Source organism: Perognathus longimembris, chromosome 4 (assembly GCF_023159225.1).
Source record: "Perognathus longimembris pacificus isolate PPM17 chromosome 4, ASM2315922v1, whole genome shotgun sequence".
Classification (NCBI taxonomy): domain Eukaryota; kingdom Metazoa; phylum Chordata; class Mammalia; order Rodentia; family Heteromyidae; genus Perognathus; species Perognathus longimembris.
This window is the reverse complement of record NC_063164.1, coordinates 76,994,814-77,018,933: the sequence shown is the minus strand read 5'-3', so window position 1 is coordinate 77,018,933 and position 24,120 is coordinate 76,994,814. Positions and strand designations below refer to the sequence as shown.

Here is a 24,120-nt window from a genome sequence, read left to right as displayed (position 1 = left end):
CTTGGACTTTCAAACCCTTACTTTTCATTCTGTGATTGTCTCATTAACTGTAATTTTTGTTTTTTTTTTTTTTTATAAACTAGGATCTTTTAAATCCTATATATTAAGCAATGAAACAAATTCTAGAGTTAATACTCTTACTTTATTTTATTCCATTTTGTTTTTCTCAGACAAGAGCTGGCTGTCCAGCTCTGAGTAGCCACTGGTTAAAAGCCATGAACTCTACCATGAAAACACATGACTAGGATTTGGCCTCAAAAACCGAAGGAAGTATCTCCTGAAAGAGAAGAGAACTTTGCTTCAGACTTCAGAGAATTCTCCATCTAGCAGCAAAGACAAAAATTTGCAATTTGAGTTCAACTAACTCATTAGCTAGAACATCACAGTTCCAAATAGAAAACAGGAAAGTTTACAAGAGTCTAAAAAGTCAGCAAAAAAAAAAAAAGGCTTGCAAAAGAAAAAGCCTGCATCAGGGCCACTTATTGGCTCTTGAAACCATCAGAAAGAACAATGTTTGACTTAGAGTTTTGTCAGTGGCTAGTGATTCACAGTCAGATTAGGTGGAGTGGGAGGAACTAAAATTATCTTACAAATTCCCCACAGGGTGGAGTTTGAACAGTTAGTTGCATTTCTCACTTTAAAGTCTGGTCTATACAGTTATAAGAAACTGTTGAATGGCTCACTGAGAAATTCTGGAATCTGAAGAACACATCAGAATCTGGGTAAGTAAGCACTAAAGCTGGAGTATACAAATTAAACTTTGTGTTTTCTGAATGGGAATGTTAGGTTACATAACACGATGTCATATTGCTTTGGAACTTGATTCTGCTGGTTTGCTTTTCTTTTCAAATTTTAATTAACTTCATAAACAAAATAGCATGGTTGTTTTAAAAGCTCCAACCCCTAAACACAGGTTAGATGAAGAGAACTCTAGTTACATAGTGAACAGAAAAGGCGGCTGACTTCCACAGCACACTACACTACAATTCATCTGTGAAACTTTGTGACTTTTGACAAACGAAGCTTAGTGCAGTTACATGACTTTAAATGGTAATATTAGATCAAAATTCAGAAGAGGAAACTACATGCAGATTAGCTTTAAGTTTTCCGTTTTCTGGTAACTCATTGCCTTCTTACTCATATTAAAAAGTTTAGAGAAGTGAAAATTCTATTCTTAAACACATTTTCTTCTTCTCTTGTAAAGTACTTGCCTAAGAGTGGAAAGTTGGCATATTTCCCCTGTATTGTAAACAGTTTTCTTTTTTATTTTAAAGGAATTGTACCAAGGAGTTGCCATTTAACAAGGTGAGGAATACAATATATCATAATCAGTCATCTCTTTCAACATGCTCAGCTATCCCTTCCCTACCCACCCCTTCGCTCATTCTTCTTAATGCTTCTTAATGTAAAATGCACATTGGATCCTAGAATGCATTCTTCCCATCTTCTCTTCATTTATCCATCACTTTCCCTTTGACTCAACCTCACCCTTTTTATTTACCCACTTACTGGTGTTTTATTTTGCTGAACTTTGCATTTGCCTTTGTATGGAATTATACTATTTGAATTATCCCTCAATTTTTTATTGAATACATCTGTATACACTTGCATACCAGTCAATGTATTTACTTACACATTTATAAACTAAATCTAGCATATAAATATAAATAAGAGGGAAAACATGCACCCTTTGTCTCTCTGGCCCTGACTTAATTTCACTTTTATTCTCCTTTTGCTTTCCTTTTGAGGGAGGAGACAATAACATTGGAGGCAATGTGCTGTACTTTGTACTGTGGAGTGGATGTGACTGAAGTCACTCACTTCTCAATGATTCTCTTTAAAAAGATTACTCTGAACACTTATACCACAGAAGATTTACTTTCCTTCTGAGTGAAATGTCAGGTTCTAAACTTTGAACTCAGTACAATTTGCTCATTTCCAGGAAAGAATGAAACTTTGCTGTGTAAAGATTAACCAGTGACTCATCATACTTATTTAACTGTTTAACCTTAAACCAGAGAGTAAGGTGAGCCTAAATATTATGATTCCATGCAAATAAGCAGCTTTAAAGCAAACTAAATGTTTTAGCCATATAAGTAATATCATGGCAGAAACATTTACAAGATTTCAAAAACTAAACATGAGGGCAAAATGGTACTGATATTGAAAGAATTGTGAAAGCATCTTTTATTCTTTTTGTAATTGATTCACAGGCTGCAGTGGCACAAGTCTGTAAATCTAACTGCTTAAGAGGCTGAGCTCTGAGGATATTGATTCAAAGTCAGCCAATCCAGAAAACTCTTTGAAGTGCTTATCTCCAATTAAACACAGGAAATGTTTAACACAGGAAGTGGAATTGTAGATCAAGTGATAAAGTACTAGCCTTGAGCAAAAAGCCTCAAGGATAGTACACATACCCTGAGTTGAAGCCCCAGGACCAGCACACACATACACACACACACACACACACACACACACACACAATCACATACAATCACACAATCACAGTGGAAATAGACCTTAACCATTATCTCCTGAAGAACGTACAATTTGATTTGATCTTATATAATGATGACAATATATCTTGTCATACACCACATGGTGTGCTTGTCCAACTTCTAAATTAGCACTAAACATATGAAATGCAAAATTTAATAGTTCTTACAAACTTACATAAGCATATCAACTTATGGTTAAAAAGATACAAGGCACAAACTATGGCTTATGAAACATTGTTTTGCTGATGTGGTGAATGCAGAATTTAGTACAATTTAGAATGTACTAATAAATTGCTTTTTGAAGTGAAGGTGTGTCATTTTGAGAATGCAAGATCATACTGAAATCTGCTGGAACATGGTTACAGTTGGGGCATAGTGCTCAATTCTTAGGAAAGGCTCCTCCTTTCAATTATCACATCATATCTCAAGTGTGATAATTCCAGCCATTTTCAATTTTATATGGCTGGGCCTAGATTGTAAAGAGTTTAATAAGAGTAAATGGAGGTAAGCATAGAGGTACATGCCTTCAGTGTCAACACTCAGGATTTGAAAACACAAGGGAGAATCTAGTATCTCAAGTTTTAGGACAACTTGGGCTAGGTTGTGAGGCATTGTCTCAAGTAAAAAAATAAAAAAGAGAACCTGAGAGGATGCACACATACACACACAGAGAGAGAGAAAGAGAAAGAGAGAGAGAGAGAGACATATGAGAGAGAAAGAGGGAGAGAGAGAAGTGAGAAACAGAGAGAGAAAAAGACAGACAGAGAGATAGGCAAAATACATAAATTCAAAGATATCTATGGTACTACCACTATCACTACTAGTAGAATAAGAGACTAAAGAATACAAAGAAAAAGAGAATTAGCTGCAGAATCATCACTTTAAAAATCAGGGAACAAATAAGCAAAGAGAAAAATGTTAGTCTCAAGTCTTTGTTGTCTCAAGAATTCTCTCCATGCCAGTTGCCACATTCCCTTTTGAAGGGAAGCCCCATACCAGGCACAGCTGAAACACAACTGTATTCTGCTGTCACCATAACCTACTGTTTTGTTTATTTATGCTCTGTTCATTCCAGATTCTGAGTAGGTAAGGAGATTTTTTACTCTTTAGGATTATTTATATATAATTATTTAAGGAAGGGAGAAGGAAACTTTTTTTTTTTTTTTGGTAAGGTATTGGTGGGTGGGGTGGGGTGATACATGATAATAATCCTGGAACTGGGAGGGCTGAAGAAGAAGGATCTAGAGTTTTAGGCCACCCTGTTTCAAGAAATATTATAATTTTAAAGAGAAAGTTTGCTTTTACTCAGAATAAATATTATGGTAGTAAAGTGTTGTGAATATTCAAGTGAATATTCATCTACGATTTAACATCAAACCTATGGTGCCTCAAGGTGCTAATTCACCAAAAATGTTCCCAAGTTGAAGCAATCTCTTATTTCTGAGTTCATTGGAAACATTTCTTTAATGATAAGGAATATCTCTCTATGAATAGGTTACTACTCATGCCAAAATAATTCACCAAGCTGTTTTGTGTATTGCCTTATTCAACTGTTATTTGGGGTGACACTATCTAAAAAACTGCTCAGCAACAGAGTGGCCATAAAGATGTGCTAAACATGGCAGAACTTGAAATAGAAAACAGTTCATTGGAGAAAATCAACATCTTAGTCAAGTTATTATTTAAATAAATCAGGCCTACAGTAAAGACATTCTTTTACAAATCACATGGAACTTTGCACAGAGCTTTCTGCATGTAAAGATTTGGTGACTGTCCACAGCTTTTTCCCCCAACCTTGGTGTAGCTCTGTGATTCTCCCATGCTTCTGGAACGACTGCTTGCAATCCATGCTTTAACCCTCAACACTTCTCTTTTACTATGAAAAATGAATCCCTGTTAACAATATTCCTCCTTCACTACAGCTTCTTGCTCTGACTCTTCTCAAATTGCAATACTATTCCTAACTGAATGAATAAATGAATCTCATAGTGCAAATTCCTGAAAGAATTTGATTATATGCTCAGCTAAACTCCATCATCACTGTTTGCTTAGTGGCTTCACAGCAAGTCACTCATAGACCATGATCAGAGCCATAAGTTGTCTTTAGGGGGTCAAATGTCCAGCAAATCTTAATCAGCTATGACCTGACAGCACAGTAATTATGTCAAGTGAGAGAGATACAGTCTAGTCAATATTTTTTCATCAGAAAAGCTTAAAGTAGGTGGAATGAAGTATGGCAATCATGTTCATCTTTCCCATTCATGCATGTGCCTGAATAAATATAGCATTTGGCAGAATATATTCTTTATTATAAGACGTGTGCTCATAAATATTGTTGATAATTAGAAGATAAAACACTAAGTTTAGAAAATACATCATGATAGATTTTATGAAAAATGTGGCATTCAAGCTAGTATTTTGAATGGTGTCTTGCATGAGAAAATGTTGAAGGGAAAGAACAATATTTTAAACAAAGAATATGGCATTAGAAAATTCATAGATTTAAAATGTTACATGAGAAAGCTGAAAATTTAGTACAGTCAAATTTTGAAAGACCATCAATCAATGTTAGACTTTGTTATCAAGAATGAATTTAGGGGGCTGGGGATATAGCCTAGTGGCAAGAGTGCCTGCCTCGGATACACGAGGCCCTAGGTTCGAGTCCCCAGCACCACATATACAGAAAACGGCCAGAAGCGGCGCTGTGGCTCAAGTGGCAGAGTGCTAGCCTTGAGCGGGAAGAAGCCAGGGACAGTGCTCAGGCCCTGAGTCCAAGGCCCAGGACTGGCCAAAAAAAAAAAAAAAAGAATGAATTTAGGGAGCTGGGGATATGGCCTAGTGGCAAAAGAGCTTGCCTTGTATACATGAGGCCCTGGGTTAGATTCCCCGGCACCACATATACAGAAAACGGCCAGAAGTGGCTCTGTGGCTCAAGTGGCAGAGTGCTAGCCTTGAGCAAAAGAAGCCAGGGACAGTGCTCAGGCCCTGAGTCCAAGGCCAAGGACTGGCCAAAAAAAAAAGAATGAATTTAGTCACTCCACTGGTATCAAAACTAAAAAGAATGGACAAGTAAAATTTAGTATCTTTATGGAGCAATATAAAATGAGATCAACAGATTAGCATTAGCAACTGAGAAAGGAATAAGCAATCTAGATAGAAAATGTAAATTACAGTGGAGAAAAAGTGTTCATGTTAATAATCATTTAAGGTGAAAAAGCAGAAAGGGAATAGAAAAAATAGCTACATTCAAATTCAAGCGCTCTTTCACTCTGGTTAGTGTTTGACCCAGTTTTTGATTATTGACTTTAAAATTTATATAAATTGAAAAATGTCAAATACGCTTTATGATGGAGTTTTACCATAAGCTACAGTCTCAAATTTCCAATGACTCCCTTGATATTGCTACTTAGAGATTCAATAGCTATTTGAATAGCTATTTCTGATTTCTCTCAACAATTTTTCTTCCCCAGATATTTATTATTTTATCACATTTCACATATATTTTAGACCTGCAAAACCGAAGAAACACCTTATCTGTCTTCACCAGAGCCAATTTGTTACAGTTCTACCTGGTTTTCTACAAAATAGGTTACAAATCCACATTCTCTACCTGTTCTCCCAGTCAAATTCAATCCATCAACTCTTCTCCTCTGAAGGAATATAATAGCCTTACTACTATCCTCTTTCACAAATCTCATGATGTATCCAGATGCAAAGTCATTTTTGATGAATGCAAAACTATACTATATTACTCTCCTACCTCAGACTCTTCAGTGCTGTGTGGGAAAGTAAATCAGTGATGGAGAATTACTTGGAAAGCCTGGGCCCTCTGTTTCATCCCTAGAATTGCATAAACATATGATACTCATCATTGCTTTCTCACTCAACTTAGGAATGTATGCAAACTCCTTTCCAGCCTTAAAAGTACTTCATACTGAATTTATGTCTCTCCATATATTCACATCATAATCTGTCATCACTCCTCCTACCCCTCCTTTTTGTTTTTTTTTGTTTTTTTTTTTTTGGCCAGTCCTGGGCCTTGGACTCAGGGCCTGAGCACTGTCCCTGGCTTCTTTTTGCTCAAGGCCAGCACTATGCCACTTGAGCCACAGAGCCACTTCTGGCTGTTTTCTGTCTATGTGGTGCTGGGGAATTGAACCCAGGGCTTCATGTATATGAGACAAGCACTCTTGCCACTAGGCCATATCCCCAGCCCTCCTTTTTTGTTTTTAAAATAATGTATTAGTTGAACTGGCCAATTCACTCTGCTTCTCACAACATTTGCAATTACTGTCACCTTTCTTAAAGTGGTGGTTGTCAAATGGTTGACTTTATAACAGGATTCAGAAATGCCTTTTCTTTCTATCCCATTCTTCCACAAATGTATACAGCATGAGATTTGCACTCAAATATTCTCTCATTCTTAACTTTTGCAAAGGTTTAAACATAGAACCACAAGATAGGACTCCATAGATTTTTTTCAGAGAGTTTAAAAGAAATGCAGATAGATGAAAAACACAGAATGGTAATAGGTAAGTTAGGTAAATAGGTTGTGAGCATAGAATTATTTATAGCACTGAGGCACAACTTAAAATTGGTGGGAAATATAAATGAAAAAAAACTTGAGTAAAATGTTAAAACATATGCTGAAATCTTCACTTTCATGTATTCCCTCTAGAAATAGTATATCTTCCATAAGACTGGGAAATATTGAATGAATGCCAAACACAGTAGAATGTTGTTTCAGAAAAAATAGAGTCCTGTCTGTTCTAAGATGGCCCATGTGATTATGACTATGAAGAAATTATAGTTATTAGCAACAGAATCTTCTTTGGTATTCATATGGAAAATGTGCCAACCGTTAATGTGAAATTACCTTCAAGCTCATTCACAAGTAAGCCAAAGCCAAAGAAACATAGGTTGCATGGTTTCCCTCATTTGTGGTAGCTAAAATGTGCCTATAAATCTACAAGTAAACACATAGAAATATATATATAATAGTATTTATGTGTACATATATACATATATGTATATTATTATATACTATATAACACACATATACATTCACATAAACATATATACATATATATATACATATACAGAGAGAAAGAGAGAGAGAGAATGAGAGATGATTAATTATACAGGACTCTATATAGTCACACACGGATGCCAAGGAGATATGCAAAGAAGTGGATGATAAAAGTTCAATAGCTATGTGCAAATGATCATATAAAATACTATTTTATGAAATGAACTTCAATAAAAAGACACAGGCTATATTTTAGTTGCTATCGTTATTTTTGTTTTAATTTTATCTTGTTAGTTTGTATTTGTGAGGGCAAAGGGGGCACAAAAAGGTGGAAAAAGGTGAACAAATGCAACAGTAGTATTCAGTAGACACTATGTGGAAAATGAACTGTATATCTTGCGGGAGGGAAAAGTGGGAGAGGGCAAGTAAAGGGGAGACATGGTTCAAAAAGAACTGTACTTATTTCTGATTCATGTAACTGTAACCCTTTTGTATATCAGCTCTACAATAAAAATAAAAATAAAATAAAATTTTAAGAAAGAAAAAAATCCCCCAAATAAAACTAAAGCAACAAAAAAACAAGTGCATAATTTGAACTGCCATCTAGGAACCATTTGGGCTGAAGTAGCAGAGGTGGGCTAAAGAAAATCATATTTTCTTTCTAAGTTTCCACAAAAGCATGTTTTACTGTTACTATCGAGTAGGGCATCAGAGAAAATTGGATATGTCAAATGTATTTTTCCACTTTCCTAGGAAATAAGAATTGAATAAATTAATATTTTCTAAAAACCTACTGTGTCCTCAGCATTGTTATCTAACAGTCCTTTTTAATATCAGCTAAGATGTGAAGTTTTATTTTGTGAAAAAAATCATATACAGTGTTTTGTTGTTTTTTTTGCCAGAACTCAGGGCTTGGGCACTGTCCATGAGCTTCTTTTGCTCCAGTCTAGCACTCTACCACTTGTAGCACAGCACCACTTCTGGCTTTTTCTGTGGTACTGAGGAATTGAGCCCAGGGCTTGATGCATGCTAGGCAAGCACTTTGCCACTAAGCCACATTCCCAGCCTCTCAAGTAGAAGTTTTAATGCTGGATGGTTAATTATTCCTCAGGCTGGGAAATGAAAATTTATTTATTTTTTTATCTTTTGTGTTTATTTTTGGCATTTTTCCTGAGGATTGAACTCAGGGCTTGTGCATTGAACCTACACTTTTTTCCTCAAATTACTTTGAGTCACAGCTCCATTTATAGCTTTCTGCTGGTTTATGGAAGATAAGCATTTCACAGACATTTCTGCCCAGGATGGCTTCAAACAGTAATACTCAGATCTCAGCCTCCTGAGTAGCTAGGATTACAGGTGTGAGCCAGTAATCTGTTTTATTTTGACAAAGCACATTTTTCAAAGGACGAATTTTCTTCAGGAAAATGATGGAGGTGAGATTATTTATTGCTTTCTTTCTCTTTTAAAGAACAATTTATGATGGAGCCTTTACCTCTTGAGCTGCCAGCAGACACTGTGCATCGTCTTGCGGCTGAACTACACTGTCACCCAGAAGACCAGAGGGTGGCCCTCCGACTGGATGAGGAAGATAAATTGAGACATTTCAGGGAATATTTCTATATTCCCAAGATGCAAGATCTGCCTCCAAGTAAGACTACAGGGGAGGGCTTTTAAAAAATCAATTAATTTACTTTTGCTATACTATGTATTTACCATAAATCTCTGAAAATCATTGCTCTATTGTATAATAAAGCTATTACAATTGTGTCTGAAAAAATAGGCCCCTGATGCTATTAAATCAACCTGTCCGCCTACCTTAGCCTCATATTCTTTATGTTTCTTATCCTCCTTGGAATAAAACACTTACAGGGTGCTTATGCTGTCATCTACTTTCTCTGAACAATACAGTGACTGATTGAAAATTATAGGAAGAGGTAGTCACGTGTGCTCTCAGTACTTAGAGCTCAAAGCAATTCTTTTCAACAAGGTATTAGAATATGTCTTATTTTGTGGCACTCAGATAGTGGTAAAATGTTTGTCTGAAATGGAATATGTTCTGTAACCTGGACAGATAAAGAGTGATATTATGTGAAGAGCCATCATTGTTTGCTTGCTGTAAGTGAAGAGTGAGGCTGTAAGTAAAGAGTGAGACTGTAAGAGTTACCTAAAAAAAATACATTCTACATTTCTGAGCAGAATACAGGAAATGTTTCTGCTTTGGAAAAAGTTGTATAAAAAAAAGCTTAAATAACACAAGTATGAAAAATGTCATGTTTAACTTTTTTCTCTTTTACATCAATGAAAAATACTACAAGGTTGAGTGGGATTAATCCACTAAAGTCACTTCACATGCCCTAGAAGAGTCTGCCTACATGCTAAGATTTATGTATTTAGTTATTCATTTTTCTCTGTTTGACATACTTTTCTCCCAACCACTCCAGGACCTAAGTCATTTTTTCACATGCATGAGTTTATATTTAGAGTAAGAAAACACAACAAATTAAAAGAACTTAGTTATGACCACTATGAAGTATTTCTCTTAATGTTAGAGTTGTGAGCTGTATTTTGCCCAAGGTAGTGTGAGATGTAAGTGCTGATAAGGTGACATCAAGTAGAGATAAGATTGTGGTGAGAAAGTGCACCTGGCAGACTCAATGTGAATCACAGCCTGGTGTTTGCTTAAGTTTGTTCTATACAAATGCAGTGGTAGTGTGTTTGGGAGTAAATAATGCTAGCTTGTATTTTCGTTATCTATGATTTTTGTGTGTGCATAAGCGTGTGTGTGTGTGTGTGTGTGTGTGTGTGTGTGTTTGCCAGGTAGAAAAGCTTCTAATGAATCAAATTCCCTGTCCTACTAAAATCTTCCCAGAGCATATAGTAATGATATAGGATCTCAACTAACTTTAACATGCTAACACAATACTTAAATCAAATACTCCTCTGCATTCTTGAAAATTTCTTGTGAAATTAAAACCAATTAGTTTTGAGAAAATGAAAGCAATAAGATTTTCAACTTTTGATTTCATTTTTAAACATTCTTTAAAAATAATTGCAGGCATAGCCACCTATGATGTTTTGTTATTTTTCCATTAAGTATATTTTTTCTGTACTTTCAATAGCATTTATTTCATAAATGTTCTTTGGTTGTTATGTTCTTAAAATTTATTTTAAAGGGGTTAAAATATTTTTAGCCAGGTACTAGATGCTTAGGCCTATAATCCTTGTTACTCAAGAGACTGAAATCTGAGGTCCACAGTTTGAAATTATTGTAGGCAAGAAAGTCTATGAGGCTCTTACCTCCATTTAACCTCCAGAAGAATAAAAAGCCAGAAGTGACTCAAATAGTAGAGCACTAGCACTGAGCAAATGATGCTCAGGACAACACCTAGGCTCTGACTTCAACCATCAGTACGGTGTATGTACATGCACATGCACACATGCACGTGCACACACACCCACTTCTTTACTAACACCCATATTGTACTAAATATTCACCATTTTTCTAAAGATCATAGCCATAGTAAAAAATAAGAAAGGAAGAAGGGAGAGAAGGAGGGAGGAGGGAAATGGGAAGAGGGAAAAAGCAGAGGCAAGAAAGTAAATAGATTAAAAGGCGGAAGAGATGGAATAGGAAAGAAAGAAGGTATATATATATATATATATATATATATATATATATATATATAATGATAAATAGTAAACATATGGCAATCTGTAAAATCCTGGCAATAAGGCTAAAGATGTAAATAGTAAAAGTGTATGAGAAGTAAGAAAAGAATAAATTTTAAATTTTTCAGGGGAGGGCTACACCACTCCCCATCTTTAATTTAAAAAAAAAGAAATCTAATTTCTCATTGACTATTTCTGGTTTAATATCAGGAGAAACAAGCTGAGATAAGATTTATGGCTTATATGAATAGTAGTGGTATCTATTATTCTTAAGATGTTCAGGGTAACTCTTCATCTAACAGATAACCTAAGAAGCTATGTGTGTTGATGCATGTCTACAGCCTATAATTCTAGCAGTTACAAAACTGGGACTACTTAGTGAGGCTTGTCTTAAAAGTGTTAAAAACGAATACAACATTTAAAATTAACATAAAATTGACGCTTTTCCTATCTTTTATTGTTTTGGTATATATGTCCTATTGCCTTGATTCAGAATCCAAGGTGTCAACAGAATTTTAAGCTGTAGGAAATTGCAGGTACAGAGAAACAAAGACAAAGAATGTCTGTGTGTCATTCTGTATGTAAGGTTTCAGATTTTGCCCTCTGACATGGCCACCACGATGTTTGGGCTTGGCTTTCCCTAACTGCAAAATAGACTGAAAACAAGTTATCAGTGGGCTCTTGTAACCAAGTGAAAAGCTGTCGAGTCTGTGGTGACAAAGGAAAGACAGAAAGAGAGACAGAGAGAGAAAGACTAGACAGAGGCAAACAGAGACAAAGACAGAATGATGGCTTTCAGTCAGGTCTGTACTAGTTTTTTTTATCTGTCTTGATATTTTTCATTTCAGCCCCAAAGACCTAAGATCCTGAAATAATGTAAATTGTTGGAAATAGTTTTGGTTACTCTCAAAATCTCAAAAGTTGTATTGACCTTAATAGCAAAAGTCAACATAATTCAGAGTGACATTTCTAAAAAATAATAAAACAAAGTTGAGAACTTCTTCGCAGTCTTTCCACCTTTCCATCCTTTTGGCAAAATATTATTATGTCTACCTTAGCAATGAGTAAAGAACTAGAGCTATAAACATTTTCACTCTCATCTTGTGCATCTGTCTTACATCTGTGGTGAATTTTCCTAAGAATATGTTATTTGTTTAAAAAGATGACATGTCCATTCCTTAGCATTTACCTAAAAGATTATAAATGAGGACAGAGTAAAGCCACAAGAGCAGCCATTTTTATTACAGCACTATTCACCATAGCCAAGGTATGGAATCAGCCCAGATGCCTCTCAGTGGACAAATGGATCACTGAAATTTTACCTTTCCATTACAAAATGATATTGTACAATTTGAAAAGGAATAGAAAGACTTGGAAAAATTATGCTAAGTGTACTAAGTGAAGTAAGTCAGTCCCAGGAGAGACAAATAAATGATCCATGTTTTTTTTTACTTATATGTGGAAGCTAGATTTAGCTTACAAACTCTAAAAAATACATTGGATGCTATGCATGTGTATACAAATGTATTAACTGAAATATGGTAGATTCATGGGAGAGCTCAAATAGTGTAATTCCTTCAAAAGCCAAAATCAAAATTTAGTAAAATAAAATAATAGGTAGCAGGTGCTTGAAAGGGGCTAGGTGGGGACAAGGGGAAATAGACAGGTAAATGAAGAGATAAGGGGAAGAATACAGTCAATGATTTAATGTATATTCTACAAAATTAAGATGAGTCAGGGAAAAGATTGGTGGGGAGGGATGGGATGAAAATGTTGAAAGGGGTGACACTAATCAAGATGCATTTTATTCATAAACTGTTTTGTTAATTTGCAACTCCTTTGTGCAACTACCTAAAGATAATTTTTTTTTTTTTTTTTTTTTGGCCAGTCCTGGGCCTTGGACTCAGGGCCTGAGCACTGTCCCTGGCTTCTTCCTGCTCAAGGCTAGCACTCTGCCACTTGAGCCACAGCGCCGCTTCTGGCCGTTTTCTGTATATGTGGTGCTGGGGAATCGAACCTAGGGCCTCTTATATCTGAGGCAGGCACTCTTGCCACTAGGCTATATCCCCAGCCCTAATTTTTAAAAATTGGAAAAATAGGTGGTGAATTCATGGGCTGAAAATTAACTCATTAGTCACACTTGCCTAGAGCACAAGGATATGTGTTCAAATGTTAGTACCACAAAAACACAGACATAACAATTTTTAAAAGTATGGAAAATTTCTTTGCAAATACTAAGGATGCCTCATTTTAACAAATGCCTTTCCATCATCATGCCAGATCACAGAGAACCCTAATGATCTCAGAATTAGGCATGACTATATAGAAAACAAGTGAAATGTACTACAAAAGTTATCATCTCCCCTCACCACCGATTTTCTTTCTGGAAATATACTCAAAGACCAATGGGATTTTTCAAATCATCTCTTGCATCCTTTGTAAATAAATAAGAAGCATACCCTCAGAACAATACTAGAAAATTAATATTATTCAGCTATAATTAGTTTTAGTAAAACAATATTGCTAGATGCATGATGATTAAGGCATTCAGCACTATAAAAGCTTTTGCTGATTATATTCAAATGATAATAAAAATATGTATCTTTTTTCATTTTTTTTCTCTTTATTGTCAAAGTGAAGTACAGAGGGGTTACAGTTTCATATGTAAGGCAAGTACCTTTCTTATCCAACTTGTTACATCCCCATTCTCACACCCCCTCCCCCACCTTCTTCCCTCCCCTATGAGTTGTATAGTTGGTTTACACCAAATGGTTTTGTAAGTATTGCTTTTGCAGTGGTTGTCTTTTTATCCTTTGTCTCTTGATTTTAGTATTCTCTTTTCCATCCCTAGTTCCAATGCCCGTATATTCAGTATTCAGGGTACTAAAATTAGATACAGTGATAGCAGGGTATAACCATGGGAAGGGAATACAAGAGAGAATAAAAGGGTACGGTTTCAAATGGCATGTTGAAAATAATTACAACAATGACATATCACTTGTTTCCATAATTTGTATCCCTCATATAGTAAAAGCTACAGAACATAGAATTCTATGGATTTAACAATGAGTAAATCTGTCAAACAGGATCTTAGATTTAAAAAAAAAAAAATGGAACACTGCCACTACCTGGGAAAAGTTCCTTCTAACTGTTTTCATTTTCCCATTCCACTGTGTTGTTTGGATCTATCTTCTGTATGTAACAATCAGCCACCATTTCAGATATAAATTCTGTTCTCAAAATTTTTTTTTCTTTTGGTCATTCTATTTACGGTTAGATAATTTTGTTCACAGTATAGGCATACTCAGTAGCTCATTAATGGAGCCTCCTGGTTATTTCCTTGGGACTCTTCAATTCTGTGATAATTGTGACCATGTCCTACACCCAGGACCACCTCATTTTCCTCTTGGCTGGAAAACAGAGTTTCAGTTGTAGAAAGAGAACAAAAATCACCATCGTCATCAGATGGTCTTCTTCTCCCCTGAGATTTGATGCTTGTGCTGCTGCTGGTTTTATGACACCACACTAGCCAAAGGATTGCAGTAATGAAAAGCCTGAAAGAGGACAGAGAAAACAGAATTAGAAATAAACCTCACACAATTTCTTCCATTTTTTCCTTGCAAGCCATAGAGGCTTATTTAAAAAAAGAAAAAAACCTAGAAATAGGGATAGTAAAATCCTCTCAGAGCTCCTGCAGTCCACACAAAGTGGATGGTTTGGGGGTTATGGCTGTACTTGAATTCAGACTTCCTTCAAATCACCCCAAACCAGAAAGAAATCCTGAAAAATCATTGCCAATCTGGCTATATTTCTAGTTCTGTTTTCTCTCCCACAGATGCTCTTTGATTTGATGATGGGGTTTTACTCCAGTAAACAAATTTTAAGTTGAAAATATCATAAGTAGAAAATACATTTGTTACACCTGGCCTAATGAATAACAATACAGTAAGTAATACTAATACAGAATAACAATACAGTAGGCAGTAGAATAGTGGCTATTTACCTTCTAGGTTATGTGGTTTTCTTAGAATTATGGCTCTCTGTTTATAGATTTTTTCTACCACCCTACAAAAGATCAAAATTCAAAACCGAAAGTTTGATCTTCAATGACTCAATGAGGCCAAATGAAGCTTTGCCTCATGTAAAATCCAAATCCTATGAGTAAAGTTGCAAAATAAAAACTATAAAGTTGAAAAATATTGTTAATCACCCTTAAAGTGGAAGATTTCTTGTGTCTGTTTCTACTTAGAGTAGAATCCTTAGGTAGCCATTAAGTGCATTTCAGTTACATTCTATGGGTCTGATTGAAGTGTTTTTCACCATGTCAAGTTGTATTGGACTTCAGTTGAAGTAGAAGGAAGAGCTTTCCATAGTATAAGGAAAGTCTTAAGTATACTACAAAAAAAAACTTTTATTTAAAAATATTTTAATGTAGAATATGTTAGCAAGCTAATCTTTTCCTTCTGATAATCAGAAATAGAACTATTACCAAGGAATTTTGATATACAGTGCTCCACATGTTATACAATTAAATTTAAGAAATCCTTTCATCATTGGGTTGCTTCTGAGGATTATTTCCATACAGATAAAAGTTTAACCTAATCTGATAACAATACAGTCTGTAATTCATCACTATTTGAAAATGCTGAAATGCAATTCAATATTATCAAACTTAATAAAAACAAGCCAATCAGACTAATCCACAGTTATTAAGATTAGAACAATTTTACAATTAGATACTTCTTACACTACAAATTCACATTTTTGGGCCAGTAATACCAGGGCTCCAAATAATCAGACCACAAGTGTGATGAACACAGCTCGCATCTGTGCATTCTATTGCTAATTACATAGTACTCAGTAACAATTTCATGTTCATGAACCTGCATAAACATGATATATCATTGCAAAACATATTTTTCCTTTCACATTTATTTTCCCTTTCCTTTCTCCCTCCATACTAGTTAAGGAAGAATCTGCTGATTTAAGAAAAATCAAAGTATGAAGGAAAAACATTTTTTTACATGAGCAATCAATAATAGAATTAGAGAAAAGTTTCTGGGTCCAGGGGACTCCTAATTGATTAGGCTCAGCCACCAATCCTAGAAAACCAATTGAAGAGATGAGCAGTGATGGCAATAAAAAGAAACTTTGCCAACAGCATGGTGACAACTGATAGGACAGGTTATAATGATCTAAAACCTATTTTCAAATAAGGGAAAGGACTAGGCAGTTCCATGGCCATAGTCCAGGTTATTTTGTGAATAACCAAGGCAAGCAGATCCTTATCTTATTCCATTAATTTAGGCTTGGATACACAAGGTACCAATAAGGTCTCTGACGCTTAGGGAAACTTTTTGATCCTTTGTCTAAGAGGTTCATCAGTCAAATCTCTTCTCCATTCATCAATCAAATCTCTTTTCGTGGTCTTTGAGGTAACTATAAGGGAAAAAGACCCATGAGAGCACAAGAGGAAGAAAAACAAACAATATGGAGCCAGGAAGATAATAGAGCTACCCAGTTCAATGACTGGGCCACTCTCCATTCCCACTGTCAATCATCATTCTCTTTTGCTGGGACCAAAAGTAGTTCCCCATTACACTTAAATATTGACATCTTTAACTTAGGATTTCTAAACGTGACAGCATTCTAGTAGCACCTAACTATCATGAGCACCTTCAGGGACTCAATTTTGTCATATACATATTGGCAGAAAGATGTTAAAACAAAGAAACAATTTACTTCTAAACTGTTCTGCAGAGACAGTTTCTTTGCGTTCATTTATTCCAGGAATATCTCTAAATAGCAACAAATGAAAAATCCTAGTAGTAACAACAGAGAACTTTTGGTCACCCAAGAAGCTTTGGAACTCTGAAATGGTCCTTTTAAATTATGAAAACTATTAACTCTACTTTGCTTTTTGGTATCATTTTGTGATACAAGAAAAGACAGGAATGGGAAAAGATATCAAAACTAGTACTTTAAAAAGAACATTTATTTCTTAAGAAATTAAAAAAAATAATGATTGCCTTTTTGTTGCAAAAACATACTTGAATACTATTCTTATTGCATATATATTATATGCTGAAAATGAGTGAATGTAACAGTTACATCGGAAGGTCATTTTTATACAATCTCTACAACATACTTATCCACTGGTTCACACTGGCCAAACAATTTAGTCATCAATATAAATCCATGCTCAAAATTTAAGTTTAGAGAAAATTCTTTACATAGGAAAAAAATAAACAAACACTTACTTAAAAATGTATAAGCTTAACCTTTCTGGCAAATCAAATATTCATTTCTAAATCTATTCTTTCATTTGCAAGAAGGTAAAAAATAAAGAGCCACTTTCTATTTCTTCTCTAAGCTTAATTTGATTTTCAGTATACACTCATTAAATAGACAGGTTGTGTGCATGGGCTTGTGTTTCAGAGTTAGATATGTATAGAGACTTTTATTCTTTCAGCTTCTGAAGCAACAAACTGGGTTGAACCTTTCACCTCTATCCTAAAATAGTTTGTGTGGTTTATTATAATATGCTGAACAGTATAATTTTAGGTGTTTCATCATGTGAAAGGAGTTGGCAAACTTTGTTCAAAAATAATTTCACGTGTTTTTTCTTACTGAATTTTAAAATATTTAAGATAGACTTAATTAAATCTTAAATTATAATAGCTACAAGTTTTATTAAGTTAAAGGTAAGTCACTTTCTATGACCTTGAACACTTTCATTAAACAGTAATTCTCATTTTTTATCTTGTTTTGAACTGTGGTGTAAAATAAGTAAGACCTGCTAAAATGAAGCCATTTAAGAATTATAAGGGGACTTTAAAATGTTGATTCTCAGTCTTTATACTAGACCAATTAAGTTAGAATCTTTAAATCTAATTTTGTTAGATTTATTCCATGCTTCCAATTGGATAGGCTAGTTGGTAAACCCAAAGTAAATATATAAAGATCTACTTATATTTATAGTACTTTTAAGGTATTATTTTTGGAGATGATTATAAGTTAAATAGTACAAAGTATATTATACATATTATCATATATCTGTATATATGATTTTAAAATAAATTGTACTTTGTCTCTTTTAAGCATAAAATCCCTAGCATTGGTACATTTTTCCAATAGGAACATGTTTCACCAAATTTAATGATACTAATGAAATGTTTTCTAATCATATATAAAGTCCTTTTGGAAACCATTGTAGAAAGCAATCTATACAGAAACAAAAATATAAGACTTTATTCAAGGGCTTTAAAATTATTATAACTTAAAACCTGGAAACAATTTTATTAGTGTTTCAATGATGTAATTAAGGTGCAATTCCTCAATGTTAAGAGAACCCCCCAAAAATAGCAAAACTTAAGCAACTCAGAAGGACCACACCAAGCTACTCCCTTGGAATATGAGGTAATTTCACCAGAATGTCTGGAAATGCACTGTGAAATGGCAAGTGGTGGCTGCAGATGGTACCATAGGATGTCAGATGGAATTTGTAGTAACTTCTTCAGGGACCTGAGATCTCTTGTTGGGTGGAATTTCTAAATAAGAAACAAACAAATAAAACCAAACTTACCTCCAGAGGGAAGGAGCTATTAAACACACACACACACACACACACACACACACACACACACACACACACACACACACACACACACCCCCAAAGCCAGATTAAAAGTCTTTATCTTTTTCTACTTCACAGGAGAATCTGGAAGCAATGGGTGTAAGAACAAAACAAATTACAATAAATACAGATCTGTTCCAGCTTCACCATTTTATTTTTCATGTTGTTTCCTTTTTGGGGGTGTCACACCTGATTAAGTCCAAAGTGATGTTTAAGTAATCATTTATGTATTTTAAATTTATATAATCACTGTTATTATTATCAGTAGCATCAGCAGCAGCAGTAGTAGCAGCAGTAGTAGTATGCTTAATTGTAAATGCATCAGTGGCTTATGCCTGTAATCCTAGCTATTCAGAAGGCTGAAATCTGAGGATAATGGTTTGAGGACAACCTGGAGAAAGAAAGTCCATGAGACTCTTATTTCCAATTAGCTACTAAAAGAGGCAGAAGTTGAACTGTGGCTCATGTGGTAGATCACTAGCCTTGAGCACAAAAGATCAGAGACAGTGCTCAGGCCATGAGTTCAAGCCCCAGAATGGGCACAAAAATAAATAAGTAATTGTACATTAGTACAATGTACATAAGTACAGTGTATTTCAACGTATGCACATACCAGGTGGTGATCAAATCTCCATCATCAACACTTAGCACTCACAGCCTTTAAGCTGCTTTCTTTACTTGCTCACAAAATACATAATAGATTACAGTGAGTGATAGATATTTCTTTGTGCTGTAGGATATCAGAATACATGCATTCCTTACACCTGTCTGTTTCTTAACCAAATGCCTTCCAAAACCCTTCCCTTTACCTTCTTAGCCTCTAATTATTACTATGATATACACAGATTAACTTTTAAAAGTATTCCTACATCTGGAAGACAATTTGCAGTATTTGTCTTTCTCTGAAGTGTTTGGAAGAGATTCTCTGGTTAAACTTGAGATTTTAAAATAAAAATGATAGGAAGCTCTTTCTTTGGATCAAGTGCCATCCTGGATTCCGTCAGACCAAACTAAAATTCAAGATACACACCTATTGTAAAGTTTGCAATCACTAAAGTAAAATATCTGAAATTACAAGAAAACAGGCAAAATGAGAGATAACAGCTGCATTTCTCCAACAAGACAATTTCAATCAACCTATAATGAAGAATCATCTGCCTTTAATCTTTACACCTCTTAACACTTTAATCCTTATGAAACAAAGGTAACCTGAAGTAATAAGCAATCTATTGTTAACAAATCTACAGTTTCCTACTTTACTTTATTTCTACTTACAAGGAAAGTTACTTTGAAATGACCAGTCACCTACTTATTCTGTTTGTCTGTTGTTGTTTTTTCAGTCTTTCTGTACCTACAAAATCAATGTAGTTGATGCTTTCTTTTATTATATTTAGTTTTGTTTTATTTCATTGCTTTGACTGAAGGAGCCAATTTCCTGCTTCAGTCCATTCCATCTGTCCTATGTTAGGAAATGAAGTGTTGTTTGACTCTAAAATTAAAAATAAAGCTAAATTATCTTTAAAGTAAATTACTGTAATTTACCAATACATCATAAAACTGAAGGAGTAGGTAAGTAAATAATTAAGATCTAGTCTGATGGACACTTATTAATTAGAATGTTACTCAGGAGAATTCAAAAAGTTTCCATAAGTGTCCACGATCTTGCAAGCCTACAAAACCAGATTATCATGAATAATGTCAAGTCTTAGCAAGTCCTCTTGTACCAAGCTTCAGTGATCTCTAAGTGTATAGAGCTGATTCCTGGGAAAAACTTCTCCTGGAGACCCTATGTCCACATACAACTCTGATGGCACTCTCTCTTCAAAGGAAGTACTTTGAAAGGAATTTAAGTAATACATGTTTACTCCTTCACGATGTGATCTGAGCATAGCATCTGGCTGATTCTTGCAGTGTCTGAAAGGCATTCTTTACTTTGCCCCAGTATTTGACTTCCCCATAATGGTATTAATCTCTTTGGCAGCAACACTTTCATTGGCTTCAACTTTACACCAGGTTCCTTTCTGGACAAATTGGGAGGATTTGAAATTCTTCCACTCTTAATTTCTGATCACAATTATGATTATAAGCTTGGAGAAAACAATGGTTATGCTACAGTTTGAATGCTGTGGTGCACTTAAATTCTCTCCACTATATAAAGTAGTCCCATCACATTTAAAGAAACCCCCTGAAAATATCCGACTAAGGAAAACTACGTATAAGTAACCTGTCAAAATGTAATATTTTTGTTCAGTATTCAATAGCATGCTCATGCCAACCAGAAACCTCACGGGCAAGTATTGTCATTCTGGTATTTTAATATTGATCAAGATACATTGTATTCATGAAGTGATTTATTGAGTGATAACTCCCTTATGTAGCTACTGAAAGAGTTAATTATATTAATTGTACTGAATTAACAATGCCAGATGCAAGAGTGTTGATTAATTTAATAAGCCTTTTTTTATGTTTTGTTTTAGTTGACTTATCTTTAGTGAATAAGGATGAAAATGCCATCTATTTCGTGGGAAATTCTCTTGGCCTTCAACCAAAACTGGTTAAGACATATCTGGAAGAAGAACTTGATAAATGGGCCAAAATGTAAGTATTAACTTGGTGCCAAAATGAAAGTATTAGCTTTATAGGTACTATTTGATATCTAATATGAAAAAATTTAAAAATCACAGTAGGTTTTCTGGTATTTGGAAATGCACAATAACCAAAGCCTACATCTTTAGTACAGTGACAAGCACTGGAGATCATGCCACAATTCTGTTTTTGTTTATAAAATAATTGAGGAGCAAATTAACATGAATGGTAGAAGAAAGAGTAGTGGTAGAAGAAAAGTAGTGATAGGAGAAAGAATAAGACTTTAAAACATTTAAATATTTAAGTCATCCCTGTGTTGACTCAACTGTATCATTTTATATTCTAATTAATTCATATTATACTTATTTATAATATAATAATTATGTTATTCAATTAATGTAAAGGGGTTAATATATAGGATATTTAATTTTCAGTGATTAGTCCTTAGATAATCTCTCAATATCTTCTTATAAAGAAAGGGAACAAATCATTGAGGAAACAATAGGTTTGGTGGCATGAGTGACACAAATGTATTTCTTTCTCAGATGAGAAATGTGGTCCATGGGATCTGAGCAAGGCAGCCTTGCTTTAACCATGAGGAATGTTTGTGTCAGGACTATTTCCTCTCCATTTTTTCTGTGCACACTTTTGACTGTGTACTTCTTCCCACATTCTTCCTTCCTGAACACGGTGAATCTGACCATCTTAGTTACACTGAATATCTCCAGTAGATATCACTACTGATTGAACAGTTTTTATCTTCTCAAATATTCAAGGTTTTATGCACACAATATTCTACATATTTGTGTGGTATAGCATCATGTATGCATATAAACATATCCACATATGTGTACATATTAACTACTTTTCAACCACTATCATTATTTTGTTTTTCGAGACCTTGTAGTTCTTTCTTGTAGTTATCCATAGTATGTGTAAGAGCTTATTTTGATCTAGAAGCTCCTCAGCTTTTTGGAATACTTGAATATATTATTTTATCAATCTCTGTTTGGGTACCTTTTATTTAACCTCACACAATCACTTCTAAGGGCTTGAGCAAAGCCCATCTCCAAAGTTGAAGACATCTGTTTTTAATCAATTTTACATTCTTATCTATATTATAAGACCTGAATGAAAATAACCTAGTTTCATGTATTTCATCTTTTGCTAGTAATTGTTAACAAGGTAAAAGCTGAAATACTTGGTAAATATTTGATTTTTAAAATTCACTTCTAAATTTTAAGTACTTAAATATTTTAGATATATTAAATGCTTAGAAATATTTTTAATAATTCTTATTTAATTAAAACGTCAATGGGAAAGTGAAACAAACTTGAAGGTCAATAAACGAAAGTGCAGATATATAACCCCAAAGCAGTAATAGTTTTATAGGCAATATATTTCAATATTTTCTCATGTTTTTTTTTTCATTCTTCTGGCTGCTGGTCTTTCATAATTGAAACAGAACCTTCCCTTCAAAATTTCATTTACATGATTTTCTATAGTGTAGAACTCACTAGCATGACTTAATACTGCAAAGTTCTTAATTTTGTGGTTAAGGTAGCAAGTTCTTTTCTTTTTTCAAATTTAATTTTATTTTCAAGGTGATGTACAGAAGAGTTACATTTAAATACGTAAGGTAATAAATTTCTTATCAAACATTGTTACCCTCTCCTTCATTTTTCTCCTGTATTCCCTTTCCCCTCCCTCCTTGTAATGTTCATTTCCAACTTCTTTTGAGTATTGCTGTTTCAAGTTCTAACAATTGATAGACAAATGACCAAAGTTTATACAATTTATAAGCCTTTTAGGAGACTGCCTGCATAACCTTTATGCAAGGATTACAAAATACATACTCTCGTATTTGGAAGCATTGCATGAAAGCAGGTTTAAGTACTTAATAAATGAAGGTGATAGTTAATAATAATAAACATGGCTGATACTCATTTTGGCCTTAATGTAAGAGAGAAAAGAAAATTAGATCGAATGCCTTTGAACTTTAGAGATTGCCCTTGCCTCTTAGATGTTCATTCAGCAAGGCTGTGCATTTTTTGGCCTCTAGACATTTTTTAAAGTTGCTGCTCTGCTATTCTATTCATATCATTATCATTATCCTATGTTATTATGGAGTGCATTGATTATTTTCATGACATTAAAATTGTATTTCAGGATAAAACCTCTCTGTCATAACATCTTCTATTGTTGCTTGTCACTGTCATGCTTCCCTTTGCAAAGACAGATTATTTCTTAATGTTGGTTAAATCTCCTTAGTTTGCATTAGAAAAATGATTCAGAATGGAGCAGCATTTCAATGCTGCAGCTAACATAAGTTGAATTAAATACTTCTTCCAAGCAGAAGCCATCCACCCCATTCTGGATTTGCTTAATTCACTTTAAATTCCAGCTTTCAGATTTCAGGACCCAGTCAATACCATGGCCCTGCGTGTTTCTGAATTTCAGGGATGGTTGAGTTATTTAGTTATATTTTGGTTATTTTATATCTCACCCCCAACTTTAATCCAGAACATAGATTTTTTTATTTTCAAAGGACAAATATTGATACCATATGAAATAAATGATGAAAATAAATGATGAAATAAATGATGAAAAAAGAAATAGAAAAAAAAAACAGTGTCTTTCTACAATACATAGTGACAAAGGAACCAATATTTACTTCATGCCTTGTTTGGGCCAGGTACTTT

The 24,120-nt window shown here is 34.4% G+C and overlaps 1 protein-coding gene across 1 annotated transcript in view; it reads left to right on the top strand.

The window, feature by feature from the left end:
• The first annotated feature begins 529 nt into the window (after positions 1-529).
• Kynu (kynureninase) overlaps positions 530-24,120 on the top strand; it is a 111,295-nt gene continuing 87,704 nt past the window's right edge. The window contains exons 1-3 of the mRNA XM_048345539.1: positions 530-722; positions 8,996-9,175; positions 21,310-21,430. Coding sequence (XP_048201496.1) covers positions 9,004-9,175; positions 21,310-21,430 — 293 coding nt within the window. The 5' untranslated portion in view covers positions 530-722; positions 8,996-9,003. The remainder of the gene's footprint in view (positions 723-8,995; positions 9,176-21,309; positions 21,431-24,120) is intronic.